General features: G+C 44.5%; 1 protein-coding gene across 5 annotated transcripts in view; it reads left to right on the forward strand.

The window, feature by feature from the left end:
- Nucleotides 1–2,683: 2,683 nt before the first annotated feature.
- Nucleotides 2,684–21,569, forward strand: part of LOC121546093 (cyclin-dependent kinase 17) — an 89,460-nt gene continuing 70,574 nt past the window's right edge. For all 5 annotated transcript variants that reach the window (XM_041857108.1, XM_041857109.1, XM_041857110.1 and 2 more), the window contains exons 1-2: nt 2,684–3,005; nt 20,744–20,901. In XM_041857108.1, coding sequence (XP_041713042.1) covers nt 20,772–20,901 — 130 coding nt within the window. In that variant the 5' untranslated portion in view covers nt 2,684–3,005; nt 20,744–20,771. The remainder of the gene's footprint in view (nt 3,006–20,743; nt 20,902–21,569) is intronic.

The following is a 21,569-nucleotide window of genomic DNA, read 5'->3' on the forward strand; positions in this document are numbered from 1 at the left end:
AGAATATACACTACATGACCAAAAGTATGTGGACATCTGCTCGTCAAACATCTCATTCCAAAATCATGGGCATTAATATGGAGTTGGTCCCCCCCCCTTTACTGCTATAACAGCCTCCACTCTTCTGGGAAGGCTTTCCACTAGATGTTGGAACATTGCTGCGGGGACATGCTTCCATTCAGCCACAAGAGCATTAGTGAGGTCAGGCACTGATGTTGGATGATTAGGCCTGGCTCACAGTCTGCTTTCCAATTCATCACAAAGGTGTTCGATGGGGTTGAGGTCAGGGCTCTGTGCAGGCCAGTCAAGTTCTTCCACACCGATCTTGACAAACCATTTCTGTATGGACCTTGCCTTGTGCACGGGGGCATTGTCATGCTGAAACAGGAAAGGGCCTTCCCCAAACTGTTGCCATAAATTTGGAAGCACAGAATCGTCTAGAATGTCATTGTATGCTGTAGCGTTACAATTTATAATAATAATAATAATAATAATAATATGCCATTTAGCAGACGCTTTTATCCAAAGCGACTTACAGTCATGCGTGCATACATTTTTGTGTATGGGTGGTCCCAGGGATCAAACCCACTACCTTGGCGTTACAAGCGCTGTGCTCTACCAGCTGAGCTACAGAGGATTTCCCTTCACTGGAATTAAGAGGCCTAGCACAAGCCATAAAAAACAGCTCCAGACCATTATTCCTCCTCCACCAAACTTTACAGTTGGCATTATGCATTGGGGCAGGTAGTGTTCTCCTGGTATCCGCAAACCCAGATTCGTCTGACGGACTGTCAGATGGTGAAGCGAAATTAATCACTCCAGAGAACACGTTTCCACTGCTCCAGAGTCCAATGGCGGCGAGCTTTACACCACTCCAGCCGACGCTTGGCATTGCGCATGGTGACCTTAGGCTTGTGTGCGGCTGCTCGGTTATGGAAACCCATTTCATTAAGCTCCCGACGAACAATTATTGTGCTGACGTTGCTTCCAGAGGCAGTTTGGAACTCGGTAGTGAGTGTTGCAACCGAGGACAGACGATTTTTACGCGCTTCAGCACTCACCGGTCCCGTTCTGTGAGCTTGTGTGGCCTACCACTTCGTGGCTGAGCCGTTGTTGCTCCTAGACGTTTCTACTTCACAATAACAGTACTAACAGTTGACCGGGGCAGCTCTAGCAGGGCAGAGATTCGACGAACTGACTTCTTGGAAAGGTGGCATCTTATTACGGTGCTATGTTGAAAATCACTGAGCTCTTCAGTAAGGCCATTCTACTGCCAATGTTTGTCTATGGAGATTACATGGCTGTGTGCTCGATTTTATACACCTGTCAGCAACGGTTGCAGCTGAAATAGCTGAATCCCCTAATTTGAAGGGTTGTCCACATACTTTTGTATATATAGTGTACTATTAACATGTACATTTTATTGCTAACAGAATAAATAGCAGAATAATAACTTCAAAATAAATAATGCTGTATTTAAAAATTGTACACCCAAGGTAGACCACTGCCCCTTTGAGAGCTAGAATAGATTTGGTAGCCTATGTTGTGATTCTCACCAAATAGGTTGTCTTCTCACACTATTCAAACCCCACAATCAATAAACAGCTTATGAAGCTCTCTTAGCCTATAGATCAGATATTGCAAACAAATAATCTTAACTAAAAAAAATTCTGTGCATCCTTAAAAATCATTTCCCCCCCCCCCCGTGAACCTGCACATCATCATCTTCTCTGGAGGTTTTTCGGCACCAATGTGAGGGTTTATAGCAAGGGAAACGGTGTTGCAGTAGTCTAGTGTGTGGTGCGGGAATAATGAAATGCGAACCTGGGGAGCTTTGCGTTCACATTGCCCTAAAAAAGCCGGAACGCGGAATTCAAGCTAACTGAACTCAGACCACCTCTTGAGATGGTCTCAGTTCGGTTCGCTTCGGGACCTCTTTTGAAGGGTTTGAGTTCCTTTGGAGTGTTCACACTGCACAAAAAAATTGGCGAACTGCACTGAGTTCACAAAAATTGTCTGAAAGGGACCAAGTGTAAAAACACCCTTAGTCTGAACAGTCCTCAAACTGTGTTCCATTTTACTCGCGCTGTGCGTAATTTTGAGCCCAATGCCAACTAACCGTCCAGAACGACACCTCCGCTCCAATCAAAATCAAAGTGGCTATAGCCCACACATATACTGTATTACTCGCTTTACTCAGACGCCCATTATCTATACATCCCGCATAATTATTCAGGACAAGTGGTGGCCTAGATCTCGACTTCCAATCTATCCTCTTTCTCTTCATTTTCTATAGGCAGCTACTATGCTTATTAGGCATATGCTAGCTATTATTATAGGCCTATACAAAATGCAGAAATAAGGACCACATGCCTGTGGCACTTAAGGTATTCCCCGTTTGTCTGGTTAATTATGAATAAGCAAGTGGTTTGAATATACATTTATTGATTACATTTCCATAAATTGCAGATAATCAATTATGCCAAAGAAAAATAATTCCAGGAAGATATAAGGGATGCACATTTGGATTAAAGTTGTCTAAAATAATAAGGTAATTGCCCTTGTGTCTTGCTCTCGGAACTTTATTCTCTCTTTTCACACATTGACCCCGGCCCTCTACAATCAACCCCCCCAGCCCCCATACACACACACCCTTTGCGGTGTTTTCCGGGATCACGCCACCACTTCTACTTGGGATCCTGGCGATATGGCTGATAATGGAATGGGACCGTGTTATTGTCAGCGCCAGACAGACAAACCATAGTGTAGCAATCTTAAAGTCACCCCATTGGTCGAATAGAGCCGTAGAACATATTCTTACATAGTCTAAAGAATAATTTGTGATTAAATAGGCCTATAGGTATTTAATAGGCACCTACTTCACTTGCCACCACGTAGGCTACCGCGGTAGCTGCACAAACTTGTCGCAGTGGATAGCATACAATCGTTTGGATTGCCCTATCTACAGGAGTGATACAAAGTCTCGCGCATTCGGATCTTTTCAGGTTCGTATTGTTACAATGTTGCTTTTCCATGTCTGACCTTATCATTTTGTGGCTGAGTTTTGTTGAATGTTGTCACCCGTTAGTTGAAGTTCAGCTCGGACGGTTTAGTGCGAATTGTGGGCTATGCTCCTATTGTGATTGCAGTTTTACAGTGACATTTAGCTGTAGGATTATCTCAATTTATCTGAATTACCTGCTTATTCGCGTGAGGTGTTGCTACTGTATCTGATTGGGATTTGACATACGCTACTAGCAAAGTTAAAGTAGCCTAACCAGCAGCCTCAGCCAGACTACCATCACTAGCCATAACCTAGTCAACAAAGCAGGTCATGCTATGCGGGCTATCCACCTATCTACACCAACAATGTTTTTAAAGGCTACACATGTAGGCTAAAACCAAAAACATCACAGGAAAGATCAACCAATGGTCAAAATGAAATTGTATTTTGTGCATACCTTCCACATATCTCGACTACTGTTCTCTGTAACTTTTGTATGCCTTGCCAGACTCTACCCTCCCGGATGCTCTGTTCCAGGAAAACACGAGGAGGACCGGAGTGAAAGGGAAAGGCCGGGGTTCCGAGAATCGCTCGTTAACTCAATGTTTCGATCATTGCATTATCCCTGAAAGCCCTTCATTAGCCGGAGAAACTGGCTGTAGCCTTCACTAGCCTACTATAGCTAATTGTGCTGAAATCTAGTCTTGGCTGGATCTCTGTCATAGAGATGCCTGAAGTCTGCATGGGCAGTCCACGAATGGGACAGTGTTGTTTGTTGCTCCATGCATGCATATCAGAAAACATATAAGACAAAAACATAATTAGGCTAATGATATTTTATTAATAATATACAATAATCCAGATATTAATGTCTATATCATGTCTTCATGATCCTGTAAACCGTCCGTGGTGGGAGTATCATTCACCGATTAATTATTGATGGGGCTGTCAATGGATGTCCCGGTTAGAAATAATACGCAGCGATCATTGCCATCGAGGTGATCGTTGACATCGAGGTTAATAACTGCGTTATAGCCAGTGAACAAGTGCACCGGACATACCGTATGTTCTTGGTGAGCCGCATAAAATATCTGAGGTTATGAGCTTCCCAGGGCTTTTTACATGTCAGAGAAGATGCGCAATTTCTTTTTTGCATGTGAACTGTTGGTTCATGATTCAAACAGTATTGCCGGTGCAGTAGTTTCCATCAATAGGTTAAAGTGATGAAAGGGCCAAAGCCTGCAAGGTTGTTTTTGTTGACACAGCCAGGTGTTGAGAGTGGGTAGCCGATATTCAACCTGCTTTGACAGTCCAGTCCACTGTGTAGTGTTGATTCTGGTCACAGAGATTCTGGCTTTCTAATGACATCATCTATTCAATTTCGTTTTCTCAGGATTGGGGGAGTTCATCACATTCCAATCATGCAAATATTTCTGAATTTTTGGCGGAAATTCCCTACCATATTCACCACCTCTATTATCCAGAGTTTACTGCATGCACTCTATTGATTGGTGGCATGAATTCTATTCATATCTCACCCATGTTGAAGCAGAGCGTGAAATCTTTTGGATTTCTCATTCAGAAGAAAAACAACAACAAAGACTGTTTTGTCCAGGCAGTCTAATTGTCTCGTTACTTATAATCCAGTTATGACACAGTAGGTAGGCTACAGTAGCCTATGGCTTACCAGTTTAATGGCTAAGGCAGTGACCATAGAGCCTTAGTCTTCTGATGGGCCCACTGGTCTTCCGCTGTTGCCCAGCTGTGGTCAATTTGAAGGGATATACACATAATTTATCTCTCCCCTGCTCACTTTTCTCCTCTGTTCCATACATTGACTCTATTTTTTCTGGCTTAGTGGGTTTGTCTTTCTGTCCTATCGTTTGCCTCACATCTCTCTCAAATTATAGTTTGGATCTCTTTACATGCTCTCTCCTCGTTCCTCCCTCTCTCCTTCTTTTCCTCCCTCTCTCCTCGTTCCTCCCTCTCTCCTCTTTCCTCCCTCTCTCCTCTCTCCTTGTTCCTCCCTCTTTCCTCCCTCTCTCCTCTTTCCTCCCTCTCTCCTCGTTCCCCCCTCTCTCCTCTTTCCTCCCTCTCTCCTCTTTCCTCCCTCTCTCCTATTTTCCTCCCTCTCTCCTATTTTCCTCCCTATCTCCTATTTTCCTCCCTCTCTCCTATTTTCCTCCCTCTCTCCTATTTTCCTCCCTCTCTCCTATTTTCCTCCCTCTATCCTATTTTCCTCCCTCTCTCCTATTTTCCTCCCTCTCTCCTCTTTCCCCCCTCTATCCTATTTTCCTCCCTCTCTCCTATTTTCCTCCCTCTCTCCTATTTTCCTCCCTCTATCCTATTTTCCTCCCTCTCTCCTATTTTCCTCCCTCTCTCCTCTTTCCTCCCTCTCTCCTATTTTCCTCTCTCTCTCCTATTTTCCTCCCTCTCTCCTCTTTCCTCCCTCTCTCCTATTTTCCTCCCTCTCTCCTATTTTCCTCCCTCTCTCCTATTTTCCTCCCTCTCTCCTCTTTCCTCCCTCTCTCCTATTTTCCTCCCTCTCTCCTATTTTCCTCCCTCTATCCTATTTTCCTCCCTCTCTCCTATTTTCCTCCCTCTATCCTATTTTCCTCCCTCTCTCCTATTTTCCTCCCTATCTCCTATTTTCCTCCCTCTCTCCTCTTTCCTCCCTCTATCCTATTTTCCTCCCTCTCTCCTATTTTCCTCCCTATCTCCTATTTTCCTCCCTCTCTCCTCTTTCCTCCCTCTATCCTATTTTCCTCCCTCTATCCTATTTTCCTCCCTCTCTCCTATTTTCCTCCCTCTCTCCTATTTTCCTCCCTCTCTCCTATTTTCCTCCCTCTCTCCTATTTTCCTCCCTCTCTCCTCTTTCCTCCCTCTCTCCTATTTTCCTCCCTCTATCCTCTTTCCCTGGGAAGATGTGCTGATTAAGGAGGAGAGGAAAGAGACAGAGGATGAGCCCAGAGGGCTAATAAGGAGAGTGGCTTCCTTGCATGTTATCACTATTGTGTGTGTGTGTGTATGTCAGTGTGTGTACATCTCAGTGCGTGTGTATCTCAGTGTGTATGTGTGTGTATCTCAGCACGCATGTGTGTGTGTTGCTGTGTGCATATGCATGTGTGTTACTGTTTGGAAGGGAAGGCCAGGAAAATGGATTCTGTAGTGGGGCAGACTTGGTTCATTACTCATGCATCCTCAGTCTGCTGCTCCAAGCAGGACTCTGAGTGGCACTGAGTGCCCATTTCCCTTCTGCCACTGAGCCATATATATCTAAACACGTCTCTGCTCTGCCACTGTGTGAGCGTGTGTGTGTGTATACATTTGATTCCGTGGGAAAGTCAACCTGAGCATGCCCAAATATAGTTAGTCATTTAGAAATTAAACCACGTTCATAATTCATTATCTATATATTGTCTACATGTTGGCTTTATTTGACATTTAAGTAGGAAATTGCATGACTTTCGGCCATTTCAGAGTAAGAGGCCAAGTCAAAAAAAATAATTTTTAGTCAATCATATTTCATGGCTTTTTGAAAGAGCTCACAGGACTTATTTCTCCACTAACAGCTGTCCCCCGGTGTTAGTTATGAATTTGTGATGTTAATGAAGCAATACATACCAAATTGATGTGAGTTTTGTTTGCTAGTCTTCTTAAAATAGGGGGGTGACTGGGACAGGCAATGTAACATAACGTTTTTTAGTAAACTTTTTTGTAAAACATGCACCTTACATTGGATCATCTTGAAACTTTCTCTGTAAAGCTAACTTTCATCAAGGTTTTATAAGGTCTATAATTGGCTTCTCTCTTTTCATTGTCAGTATCCTTTTTCAGCGGGATGCTATCCGTAACATCCATACTGGTTGTGGATGTGATGGATATTGAGGAGAGATGGATAGTGTGACTCAGGGAGGGGTTCCGGAATGAGAACAGTGAATTCTCAAGTCCTTCCTCTCCTCTCTCTGCCACCTCTGCTGCTCCCTGGCTGTAACCTAGCAACCCCAAAACTGTGTTAGGGTGTTGAATAAATGTAACATCCATAACTCTTTTCTTATTTGCTTTATTTCTCCAACATGCTAATATTTGGAAGTCCGCTTTCTTAGGTATACAATCCCCCCATGGTGTACTATAGACACACCTCAAAAGTTTCATTTGTATTTAGTATGTAAATTCTGTGAGAATGTAACATCCATGCAAATGTAACATTCATAACGCTGGAATCGCCCATGTGTGTATGTTAGAGAAGGAGCGATAGAACATACAGTATTGGACTTTGGAAAGCTTGTCTTCCTCTATGTACAGTGGGGGAAAAAAGTATTTAGTCAGCCACCAATTGTGCAAGTTCTCCCACTTAAAAAGATGAGAGAGGCCTGTAGTTTTCATCATAGGTACACGTCAACTATGACAGACAAAGTGAGAATTTTTTTCTCCAGAAAATCACATTGTAGGATTTTTAATGAATTTATTTGCTAATTATGGTGGAAAATAAGTATTTGGTCACCTACAAACAAGCAAGATTTCTGGCTCTCACAGACCTGTAACTTCTTCTTTAAGAGGCTCCTCTGTCCTCCACTCGTTACCTGTATTAATGGCACCTGTTTGAACTTGTTATCAGTATAAAAGACACCTGTCCACAACCTCAAACAGTCACACTCCAAACTCCACTATGGCCAAGACCAAAGAGCTGTCAAAGGACACCAGAAACAAAATTGTAGACCTGCACCAGGCTGGGAAGACTGAATCTGCAATAGGTAAGCAGCTTGGTTTGAAGAAATCAACTGTGGGAGCAATTATTAGGAAATGGAAGACATACAAGACCACTGATAATCTCCCTCGATCTGGGGCTCCACGCAAGATCTCACCCCGCGGGGTCAAAATGATCACAAGAACGGTGAGCAAAAATCCCAGAACCACACGGGGGACCTAGTGAATGACCTGCAGAGAGCTGGGACCAAAGAAACAAAGCCTACCATCAGTAACACACTACGCCGCCAGGGACTCAAATCCTGCAGTGCCAGACGTGTCCCCCTGCTTAAACGAGTACATGTCCATGCCCGTCTGAAGTTTGCTAGAGTGCATTTGGATGATCCAGAAGAGGATTGGGAGAATGTCATATGGTCAGATGAAACCAAAATATAACTTTTTGGTAAAAACTCAACTCGTCGTGTTTGGAGGACAAAGAATGCTGAGTTGCATCCAAAGAACACCATACCTACTGTGAAGCATGGGGGTGGGAACATCATGCTTTGGGGCAGTTTTTCTGCAAAGGGACCAGGACGACTGATCCGTGTAAAGGAAAGAATGAATGGGGCCATGTATCATGAGATTTTGAGTGAAAACCTCCTTCCATCAGCAAGGGCATTGAAGATTAAACGTGGCTGGGTCTTTCAGCATGACAATGATCCCAAACACACCGCCCGGGCAACGAAGGAGTGGCTTCGTAAGAAGCATTTCAAGGTCCTGGAGTGGCCTAGCCAGTCTCCAGATCTCAACCCCATAGAAAATCTTTGGAGGGGAGTTGAAAGTCCGTGTTGCCCAGCGACAGCCCCAAAACATCACTGCTCTAGAGGAGATCTGCATGGAGGAATGGGCCAAAATACCAGCAACAGTGTGTGAAAACCTTGTGAAGACTTACAGAAAACGTTTGACCTGTGTCATTGCCAACAAAGGGTATATAACAAAGTATTGAGAAACTTTTGTTATTGACCAAATACTTATTTTCCACCATAATTTGCAAATAAATTCATAAAAAATCCTACAATGTGATTTTCTGGATTTTTTTTCTTCTCAATTTGTCTGTCATAGTTGACGTGTACCTATGATGCAAATTACAGGCCTCTCTCATCTTTTTAAGTGGGAGAACTTGCACAATTGGTGGCTGACTAAATACTTTTTTCCCCCACTGTATATAACAAAGTATTGAGAAACTTTTGTTATTGACCAAATACTTATTTTCCACCATATATAATTTGCAAATAAATTCATTAAAAATCCTACAATGTGATTTTCTGGATTTTTTTTCTTCTCAATTTGTCTGTCATAGTTGACGTGTACCTATGATGAAAATTACAGGCCTTTCTCATCTTTTTAAGTGGGAGAACTTGCACAATTGGTGGCTGACTAAATACTTTTTTTCCCCACTGTATGTTTAGTTGCACATATCTGGTTCCTGATCCCAAAGAGAGTATCTAGTGTCTTATACCGGCAGCTGAGGGCTGGTGTCATAGAGCTGGGTGACTGAACTCTGCTGGTCTAGTCTGGTCTGGTCTGGTCTAGTCCGTTCTGGTGAGCCTCCAGTTTCTGTTCTGACTGGTCTAGCTATTATTGACCTGTGGATGGTGTGTCTGGTTCTGATGCTTGGCTCTGGCATTTGGGTCTAGTCTGGGATCTTGGTGCTGGTCTGTCTCTGTGTGCTTTCTCTTGGTCTGGCTCTTATTGACCTGTTGGTGGTCTGTCTGTCTGTCTGTCTGGCAACTGTATTCTGCTGGTGTGTGAATACTGATAGTCAGTGTCTGGAGTCTGTTTGCCACTGGTTCTGTGCCTTGGGTCTTGGCTGTCTCTGATGTAAAGTAGTTGTGTGTCCGGTGGTAATGTGTCTGTGATTGTGTGTGTGTGCGTGCGTGTGCGTGTGCTGGTAGCGGATGGTTGGCAGTCGAGCCCTCTGCTCTTGCTTAGCACCGCAGTAGTCTCTGCCAGCTTGAGTGCCAGGCAGAGGAGAGATAGAGAGAGTGAGAGAGAGAGAGAGAGAGAGAGCGAGACAGAGTGAGAGAGAGAGAGAGAGAGAGAGAGAGAGAGAGAGCGAGCGAGACAGAGTGAGAGAGAGAGAGAGAAACAGGCAGAGGAGAGATGGATAGTGTGACTCAGGGAGGGGTTCCGGAATGAGAACAGTGAATTCTCAAGTCCTTCCTCTCCTCTCTCTGCCACCTCTGCACTCCCTGGCCGTAACCTAGCAACCCCAAAACTTTGTTAGGGTGTTGAATAAATCAGATGTGTTCCTCTCCTTCCCAGGAGTGACTGATCTAGGACTAGGAGTGACCCCTTACCTCAACGCTAACAAACGCACGCACGCGCACACACATACACACACACACACTTACACACACATACACTGTGTCAGACTGGGACTGACCGAACCCCAGGAGAGAATCTGTCTGTCTCTGTCTCTGTCTCTGTCTCTGTCTCTCTCTCTCCCTATCTCTGTCTCTGTCTCTCTCTCTCCCTATCTCTGTCTCTGTCTCTGTCTCTCTCTCTCTCCCTATCTCTGTCTCTGTCTCTGTCTCTGTCTCTGTCTCTGTCTCTGTCCCTCTCTCTCTCCCTATCTCTGTCTCTGTCTCTCTCCCTATCTCTGTCTCTGTCTCTGTCTCTGTCTCTGTCCCACTCTCTCTCCCTATCTCTGTCTCTGTCTCTGTCCCTATCTCTGTCTCTGTCTCTGTCTCTGTCTCTGTCTCTGTCTCTGTCTCTGTCTCTGTCTCTGCTCTCCCCTCTTTCTCTTCATGTCTTTATTACCTTCTCTCTTTTGCCCCTCTCTTTTCGCTTTCTCAGTCTATAGGGTTGTACTCAGTGATTTTATAGTCATATTCAATACCTCTTGAACATAAGTGTGTATGAAGTAGCTTCAGTCCAGGGAAATAATGTGTATGCCACTGAGTAGGCCAACCAGTGAGTAGGCCTTATACCAACCAGTGAGTAGGCCTTATACCAACCAGTGAGTAGGTCTTATACCAACCAGTGAGTAGGCCTTATACCAACCAGTGAGCAGGTCTTATACCAACCAGTGAGTAGGCCTTATACCAACCACTGAGTAGGCCTTATACCAACCAGTGAGCAGGTCTTATACCAACCAGTGAGTAGGCCTTATACCAACCACTGAGTAGGCCTTTTACCAACCACTGAGTAGGCCTTATACCAACCAGTGAGTAGGCCTTATACCAACCACTGAGTAGGCCTTATACCAACCACTGAGTAGGCCTTATACCAACCACTGAGTAGGCCTTATACCAACCACTGAGTATGCCTTATACCAACCAGTGAGTAGGCCTTATACCAACCACTGAGTAGGCCTTATACCAACCAGTGAGCAGGCCTTATACCAACCAGTGAGTAGGTCTTATACCAACCAGTGAGTAGGCCTTATACCAACCACTGATTAGGCCTTATACCAACCACTGAGTAGGCCTTATACCATCCAGTGAGTAGGCCTTATACCAACCAGTGAGTAGGCCTTATACCAACCAGTGAGTAGGCCTTATACCAACTACTGAGTAGGCCTTACACCAACCAGTGAGTAGGTCTTATACAAACCACTGAGTAGGCCTTATACCAACCAGTGAGCAGGCCTTATACCAACCAGTGAGTAGGTCTTATACAAACCACTGAGTAGGCCTTATTCCAACCACTGAGTAGGCCTTATACCAACCAGTGAGTAGGCCTTATACCAACCAGTGAGCAGGTCTTATACCAACCAGTGAGCAGGCCTTATACCAACCAGTGAGTAGGCCTTATACCAACCAGTGAGTAGGCCTTATACCAACCTCTGAGTAGGCCTTATACCAACCAGTGAGTAGGTCTTATACCAACCAGTGAGTAGGCCTTATACCAACCAGTGAGTAGGCCTTATACCAACCAGTGAGCAGGTCTTATACCAACCAGTGAGTAGGCCTTATACCAACCACTGAGTAGGCCTTATACCAACCACTGAGTAGGTCTTATACAAACCACTGAGTAGGCCTTATACCAAACACTGAGTAGGGCTTATACCAACCAGTGAGCAGGCCTTACACCAACCAGTGAGTAGGCCTTATACCAACCACTGATTAGGCCTTATACCAACCACTGAGTAGGCCTTATACCATCCAGTGAGTAGGCCTTATACCAACCAGTGAGTAGGCCTTATACCAACCAGTGAGTAGGCCTTATACCAACTACTGAGTGGCCTTACACCAACCAGTGAGTAGGTCTTATACAAACCACTGAGTAGGCCTTATACCAACCAGTGAGCAGGCCTTATACCAACCAGTGAGCAGGTCTTATACCAACCAGTGAGTAGGCCTTATACCAACCAGTGAGTAGGCCTTATACCAACCAGTGAGCAGGTCTTATACCAACCAGTGAATAGGCCTTATACCAACCACTGAGTAGGCCTTATACCAACCAGTGAGTAGGCCTTATACCAACCAGTGAGTAGGCCTTATACCAACCACTGAGTAGGCCTTATACCAACCAGTGAGTAGGTCTTATACAAACCACTGAGTAGGCCTTATACCAACCACTGAGTAGGCCTTATACCAACCAGTGAGTAGGCCTTATACCAACCAGTGAGCAGGTCTTATACCAACCAGTGAGTAGGCCTTATACCAACCAGTGAGCAGGCCTTATACCAACCAGTGAGTAGGCCTTATACCAACCACTGAGTAGGCCTTATACCAACCAGTGAGTAGGTCTTATACCAACCACTGAGTAGGCCTTATACCAACCAGTGAGTAGGCCTTATACCAACCAGTGAGCAGGTCTTATACCAACCAGTGAGTAGGCCTTATACCAACCAGTGAGTAGGCCTTATACCAACCTCTGAGTAGGCCTTATACCAACCAGTGAGTAGGTCTTATACCAACCAGTGAGTAGGCCTTATACCAACCAGTGAGTAGGCCTTATACCAACCAGTGAGCAGGTCTTATACCAACCAGTGAGTAGGCCTTATACCAACCACTGAGTAGGCCTTATACCAACCACTGAGTAGGTCTTATACAAACCACTGAGTAGGCCTTATACCAAACACTGAGTAGGGCTTATACCAACCAGTGAGCAGGCCTTACACCAACCAGTGAGTAGGCCTTATACCAACCACTGATTAGGCCTTATACCAACCACTGAGTAGGCCTTATACCATCCAGTGAGTAGGCCTTATACCAACCAGTGAGTAGGCCTTATACCAACCAGTGAGTAGGCCTTATACCAACTACTGAGTAGGCCTTACACCAACCAGTGAGTAGGTCTTATACAAACCACTGAGTAGGCCTTATACCAACCAGTGAGCAGGCCTTATACCAACCAGTGAGCAGGTCTTATACCAACCAGTGAGTAGGCCTTATACCAACCAGTGAGTAGGCCTTATACCAACCAGTGAGCAGGTCTTATACCAACCAGTGAATAGGCCTTATACCAACCACTGAGTAGGCCTTATACCAACCAGTGAGTAGGCCTTATACCAACCAGTGAGTAGGCCTTATACCAACCACTGAGTAGGCCTTATACCAACCAGTGAGTAGGTCTTATACAAACCACTGAGTAGGCCTTATATCAACCACTGAGTAGGCCTTATACCAACCACTGAGTAGGGCTTATACCAACCAGTGAGTAGGCCTTACACCAACCAGTGAGTAGGCCTTATACCAACCACTGAGTAGGCCTTATACCAACCACTGAGTAGGTCTTATACAAACCACTGAGTAGTCCTTATACCAACCAGTGAGTAGGCCTTATATCAACCAGTGAGTAGGCCTTATACCAACCAGTGAGTAGGCCTTATACCAACCACTGAGTAGGCCTTATATCAACCACTGAGTAGGCCTTATACCAACCAGTGAGTAGGCCTTATACCAACCATTGAGTAGGCCTTATACCAACCAGTGAGTAGGTCTTATACCAACCAGTGAGTAGGCCTTATACCAACCAGTGAGTAGGCCTTATACCAACCAGTGAGCAGGTCTTATACCAACCAGTGAGTAGTCCTTATACCAACCACTGAGTAGGCCTTATTTCAACCACTGAGTAGGCCTTATACCAACCAGTGAGTAGGCCTTATACCAACCATTGAGTAGGCCTTATACCAACCAGTGAGTAGGTCTTATACCAACCATTGAGTAGGCCTTATACCAACCAGTGAGTAGGCCTTATACCAACCAGTGAGCAGGTCTTATACCAACCAGTGAGTAGGCCTTATACCAACTACTGAGTAGGCCTTATACCAACCAGTGAGTAGGTCTTATACAAACCACTGAGTAGGCCTTATACCAACCAGTGAGCAGGTCTTATACCAACCAGTGAGCAGGTCTTATATCAACCAGTGAATAGGCCTTATACCAACCACTGAGTAGGCCTTATACCAACCAGTGAGTAGGCCTTATACCAACTACTGAGTAGGCCTTATACCAACCAGTGAGTAGGTCTTATACCAACCAGTGAGTAGGCCTTATACCAACCAGTGAGTAGGTCTTATACCAACCAGTGAGTAGGCCTTATACCAACCAGTGAGTAGGCCTTATACCAACCAGTGAGTAGGCCTTATACCAACCAGTGAGTAGGCCTTATACCAACCACTGAGTAGGCCTTATACCAACCAGTGAGTATGTCTTATACCAACCAGTGTAACTATAATTTGAATAATCTATGTAATTACACGTTAGAGTATTAGGTACATGCCATTGTGGAGAAATTATCACTTTGCACATCTTTGCATTTTGTTGGAAAGCAACATTTACAGTGGTAAGTGTACTACGTAACACAAGGTAGGTAAGTGTACTACGTAACACAAGGTAGGTAAGTGTACTACGTAACACAAGGTAGGTAAGTGTACTACGTAACACAAGGTAGGTAAGTGTACTACGTAACACAAGGTAGGTAAGTGTACTACGTAACACAAGGTAGGTGAAGTGTACTACGTAACACAAGGTAGGTAAGTGTACTACGTAACACAAGGTAGGTAAGTGTACTACGTAACACAAGGTAGGTAAGTGTACTACGTAACACAAGGTAGGTAAGTGTACTACGTAACACAAGGTAGGTAAGTGTACTACGTAACACAAGGTAGGTAAGTGTACTACGTAACACAAGGTAGGTCTATTCCATGTTGTGAGTGTAATGCTCACAGGGCCAAACTCTATGACTGTGACTGTGACTGCTATGCCTTTGTTGTGAGTCAATGGGCGCGTTCAAACTCGCGGCCGACTTTAAAGACGAGTTGAGACTGACTGATCTACAATTACCTTGCATCATAAATAACTACTCAATATTATTTGTAGATCTGTCAGTCAGTCACAGTTTACCCATGATACATCACGGCTTCGAAGCTGTCGAACACGGCCAGTGTGTTGGCTAGCCTGAGTCATGTGTGGTCAGCAGAAGAACATGTCATAGCCCACATTTTCTGGCACACCTCTGCCAAATACTTCCTGGTACCAAGTCCGTCTGGGAGAGATGATGTCATAGCAGGAAGCACAGACCTTATCTGGCAAACTCGAGCAGCTATAGACTGGTCAGCATCTAGAATCTGAGAATGATTTACATAATATATTAGCTAAAGATAAGAATGAGTACTGGATTATACATATGATATGAACATGGGACTTTTAATATGTCCAAAGGTTTTTGTTCAAAAGTAATTGAACAGGGTTGTGTTGTTTGGAACACAGGTTTGAGTTTTGTCTGAAGTGAAAGAGATAGATGGTGTTACAACTGCACAGTCTGATGTGGAAGCATCCTATTAGGCCAGGGGATAGTGGTTGTAACACTCGAATAGTTCCCCATATGCAACCCCCCTGAAAAAGGGTGTGTTTTCCTCTTCCCCTGGTTAATGATATTCACATGGCATCACTGCTCATGGTATTTCAACAGAGATAAGACCAGCCTGGTGAAATCATTCATTATTGTGTGTGTGTGTTTGCATTAGCATGTGTACCCAAAATCGTTTTCTTCTCCTAATTCCTGGATGACGATAGGTCACAGAGTTCACATAGGAAATTAATCCAATCAGCCAATCATATGCTTATCTCCTTATGGACTCTGAGAAACATGCAAATGAGGGGGGGATTTATTCACTGCAGATAATTCAGAGTTGGATGGACTGAAATTAAAACCTCTCTCTCCCCTTCTCTCTCTCCCCTTCTCTCTCTCCCCCTTTCCTTGTCTCTCTCTCTCCGGGAGTCTCAATACAACATTCTCCCCTTGCTGTGAGAGAGTGTGTATGAATTAGTGTCAAGTTCATCATGTTTTTGTTTTATTGCATAGAGTTACATTAATTCAAATTCACATTCATAGCACAAGGTTTGTCTTACCGAGTAAGTTTCAAGATCCAGGTTTTGATATAGCATTGATTTGTGTGTGAATACGTCACTGTGAGACATGCATGTGCCTCTAAAGCGCTGAAAGACTGAGACTGAAAGGATGAATGAATGACTGAATGAATGAATGAATGGCTTTTGTTGAAACGTCTAAGGTTGGACACGGACAAAGAGCAGGGTGCCGAGAGAGAGAGAGAGGGGGGGGGGGCGCAGGGAAGTGGAGCAGAGACAGAAATACTCTGACATCGTCGCCTTCAGGCCAGTAGAGAGGAGAGGGGGCAGAAACAAGAGACAGAGAAACATAACGTACAGAATGAGTGACTCAAACACACACACACACACACACACACACACACACACACGCCAAACACACACACACACACATACACACACACACGCCAAACACACACACACACACACACACACACACACATACACACACACACACACACACACACACGCCAAACACACACACACACACATACACACACACACACACACACGCCAAACACACACACAAATATGCGCTCTGTGACTCAAACAGCTTGCACACATATTTTGGGGGACATTTTAATCCGCTTCCCAAACACACACTCATAAACACTCACCCATGCACAAAGACATTCAGTATACACTCTATACTGTATGTAAACCAGTGATTGTGTTGGATGGATTGGTTGTGTTGAATGCTGTAGGTAATGAGTAGTGTTTATGTCATGGCACAGCTGGCTTGGCTGCATGGAGCCAACAGGGGGTCTCTTCTGCATGTAGTCAGGCTTTGTTAGGTTGCTTTCTTTGTTTTTTTGTGGGCTTATCTATTCCCCATATGTGTGTGTATTTACAGTGTCTTGAAAAAGTATTCAGACCCCTTGGATTATTTCACATCAAACCAAGAAGACAGCTGTAATCGATGCAAAATGTGTTTCTAACATGTATTGACTCAGGGAGCTGAATACTTATGCAACGACTATATTTTAGTTATGTAATTTGTATTCATAAAAAAAATAATTGACAATTAAATCCATTTTTATCCCACTTTTTAACACAATAAAATGCAAAGAAATCCAAGGGATCTGAATACTTTTGAATGTACAAAACATTAGGAACACCTTCCTAATATTGAGTTGCACCACCTTTTGCCCTCAGAACAGCCTTAATGTTTTGTACACTCAGTGTATGTGTGTTTTTCTGGTATGTGAGCATCAGGGAATGCTGTATATGAGCTAAAACACAGCATGCAAACTAATACACACACCAAGAGAATACAGAGGAACGCAGACACAATGTTTTTCTGTCCTCCTTAAGGTAATGTCTCATTGGTGGTTTCTCTTATACAGTTACATTTTACATTTTAGTCATTTAGCAGACACTCTTAACCAGAGCGACTTACAGTTAGTGAGTGCATACACAGTTCACTTCTGTTCATGAATGTGTTCTTCTCTGGGCTATTTCATCTGATTGAATCCTAATACAGTCAGTGCCCAACATTTACAATTTTCATTGGTAGCACTGGTGTTGGTAGCACTGGTGTTGGTAGCACTGGTGTTGGTAGCACTGGTGCTCCCAATTTAAAAAAGTTAGGAGCACAACATAAAATATTGGAGCACCAGAAAATTTATTTTTTAAATTGATTGATTGTGCCGTAGAAACACATATGTAACACTGTAAAGACATTTGTTAGTTATAAAAAGCTATAATGTTGATACAAATACCTGTAATTTAAATTAAAAGCACTATCTTCCTATTGAGATACATTACACTGAAAATTGTACACTGTCCTTTTAAGAACGTCAAGTTTGTGATGATGACATGCAAAAGATCAGTCATAAAAATGTAAATAAACTCCACACACAGAGACGTGTACAAAGCTCTCCCTCGCCCTCCATTTGGCAAATCTGACCATAATTCTATCGTCCTGATACCTGCTTACAAGCAAAAACTAAAGCAGGAAGTACCAGTGACTCGCTCAATACGGAAGTGGTCAGATGACACAGATGCTAAGCTACAAGTCTGTTTTGTTAGCACAGACTGGAATATATTCCGGGATTCAACCGATGGCATTGAGGAGTATACCACATCAGTCACCGGCTTCATCAATAAGTGCATCAATGACGTCATCCCCACAGTGACTGTATGTACATACCCCAACCAGAATCCATGGTTTACAGGAAACATCCGCACTGAGCTAAAGGGTAGAGCTGCCACTTTTAAGGAGCAGGACACTAACCCGGACACTTATAAGAAATCCTGCTATGCCCTCCGAAAAACCATCAAACAGGCAAAGCATCAATAGAGGACTAAGATTGAATCCTACTACACCGGCTCTGACGCTCGTCGGATGTGGCAGGGCTTGCAAACTATTACGGACTACAAAGCGAAGCCCAGCCGCAAGCTGCCCAGTGACACGAGCCTACCAGACGAGCTAAATTACTTCTATGCGCGCTTCGAGGCAAGCAACGCGGATGCATGCATGAGAGCACCAGCTGTTCCGGACGACTGTGTGATCACGCTCTCCGTAGCCGATGTGAGTAAGACCTTTTAAACAGGTCAACATTCACAAGGCCGCAGGGCTAGACGGATTACCAGCACGTGTACTCAGAGCATTCGCTGACCAACTGGCAAGTGTCTTCACTGACATTTTCAACCTGAGTCTGTAATACCTACATGTTTCAAGCAGACCACCATAGTCCCTGTGGCCAAGAATGCCAAGGTAACCTGCCTAAATGACTACCGACCTGTAGCACTCATGTCTGTAGCCATGAAGTGCTTTGAAAGGCTGGTCATGGCTCACATCAACACCATCATCCCAGAAACACTAGACCCAATCCAATTCGCATACCGCCCCAACAGATCCACAGATGACGCAATCTCTATTGCACTCCACTCTGACCTTTCCCACCTGGACAAAAGGAACACCTACGTGAGAATGCTGTTCATTGACTACAGCTCAGAGTTCAACACCATAGTGCCCTCAAAGCTCATCACTAAGCTAAGGACCCTGGGACTAAACACCTCCCTTTGCAACTGGATCCTGGACTTCCTGACGTGCCGCCCCCAGGTGGTAAGGGTAGGCAACAACACTGCCACGCTGATCCTCAACACGGGGGCCCCTCAGGGGTGCGTGCTCAGTCCCCTCCTGTACTCCCTGTTCACCGACGACTCCGTGGCCAAGCACGACTCATCATTAAGTTTGCAGACGACACAACGGTGATAGGCCTGATCACCGACAACGATGAGACAGCCTATAGGGAGGAGGTCAGAGACCTTGCAGTGTGGTGCCAGGACAACAACCTCTCCCTCAACGTGATCACCATCAAGAGCATCCTGACTGGTTGCATAACCACCTGATATGGCAAATGCTTGGCATCCGACCACAATGCGCTACAGAGGGTAGTGCGTACATCACTGGGGCCAAGCTGCCTGCCATCCAGGACCTCTATACCAGGCGCTGTCAGAGGAAGGCCCTAAAAATTGTCAAAGACTACAGCCACCCTAGTCATAGACTGTCCTCTCTGCTAATGCACGGCAAGCGGTATCGGAGCGCCAAGTCTAGGTCCAAAAGGATCCTTAACATTTTCTACCCCCAAGCCATAAGACTGCTGAACAGTTAATCAAATGGCACCTCAGACTATTTGCATTGACTCCCCCCCCCCTTTTTGTTTTATGCTGCTGCTACTCTCTGTTTATTATCTATGCATAGTCACTTTACCCCTACTTACATGTATATATTACCTCAATTATCTCGACTAACCTGTACCCCCGCACATTGACTCGGTACCGGTACCCCCTGTATATAGCCTCGCTATTGTTATTTTATTGTGTTACTTTAAAAAAAAATGATTATATATATTTTTTTACTTTTGTTTCTTTAGTCAATATTTGCTTAACTCTTATTTTTCGTAAAACTGCATCGTTGGTTATGGGCTTGTAATTAAGCATTTCACGGTAAGGTCTACACCTGTTGTATTCGGCGCATGTGACAAATACAATTTGATTTGATTTGATTTGTGCGCGTTCCTCTGCCCAGACGTTGCAGACGCATGCCAGATCTTACAACACCTGGATAGGTATTTTACATATCAGCTAACCACATCATATATTATAGCAATCTGGTGCCCATTGGCAAAGTCGATGATGTGGAAAGTAACCATTCATTCACTGCTATGATCGTTGATCTCCGGAAGAAGATATCCCTTTTTGGATATACTGGTTGTTAGCTAGCTAGCTAATGAGGTAATAAACATGACTGAACAAGGTGTAAAACAAATGGTTAACGGCCCATGAGTAGTTTTAGAACGGCCAGCGACATGGTTTATGAATGTAAAATACGGCCACGATAGGAAGAAAAAACATTGCGCCGGTAATATGGGTTATATCTTTTGAACAGTTTGAGCTAGAAACAAGCAGTTTTTGCTGTAGTAATGGTGCAACCATGAGGCTAACGAATCTGCGCTCGGGATCAACGGTGCAGGAAAACCTTATCATTACAATAATTATTATCTGGGAGGGTTTCTTTTTCAAGGCACACTGGTGCTCCTAAATTAAAATTCCAAAATGGTTGCACTTTAGAACCCTGTGCTGTTCTCATATGAGAATCTGCTCTGAATGTATTATTAATGATGATGATGGTGAAGATGATGACGATGTTTTAATGTGTTATTATTGTCTCTCTCTCCACTAGGCCGTGGGCCCCTGGCTGTGTGTCTGAGATGGACAGGATGAAGATCATCAAGCGGAGGTTGTCCATGTCTCTACGCAGCGCCCGGCCCGTAGACGACTCTCTGTCTGAACTGGCCGAACAGATGACCCTGGACGAGCCCTCTGCAGCCAGAGAAAACGGTGAGACACACACACACATGCACACACACGCACACACACGCACACACACACACACACACACACACACACACACACACACACACACACACACACACACACACACACACACACAAACACACACACACACTCACACTCACACTCACACTCACACTCACACTCACACTCACACTCACACTCACACTCACACACCACACAAACAAAAATAAATTGACTAATACACACAAAGGGGGCATAAACCGACACATTGTGAACAATCCTGCATGTATGGCAGAGATGGAACGGACTGCACTACACCCTAACACCTTCATCACCCTCATCCTCATCTTCATCATCATCATCCTCACTGTACACTGGGCCGGGAGTGGTGTGGTGGTGAGGGGAGGGGAGGGGGATGTAATGGAAGCACGTCATTGCTATCTGACCAGTGTACTCCTAGTAAGGAGCATTTACGGTACGGTGGTGGTGATTGCTGTGTACTACAGTGATACCTGCAGCTCATCAGTGAGTCATGCTGAGCAGATTGTACTGTGGCAGTATTGATAAGGACCCCTCCCTGCAGACTGAATCTGTCTGGCCCTATCCCATCCTGCAGGAGTCAGCACTCATCGGAGTGGAAGTAGGAGAGTAGGAGAGCACTGCACTGAGGTGGGGATGTGGTTATACCATCT

This window comes from Coregonus clupeaformis, chromosome 30 (assembly GCF_020615455.1).
Source record: "Coregonus clupeaformis isolate EN_2021a chromosome 30, ASM2061545v1, whole genome shotgun sequence".
NCBI lineage: Eukaryota > Metazoa > Chordata > Actinopteri > Salmoniformes > Salmonidae > Coregonus > Coregonus clupeaformis.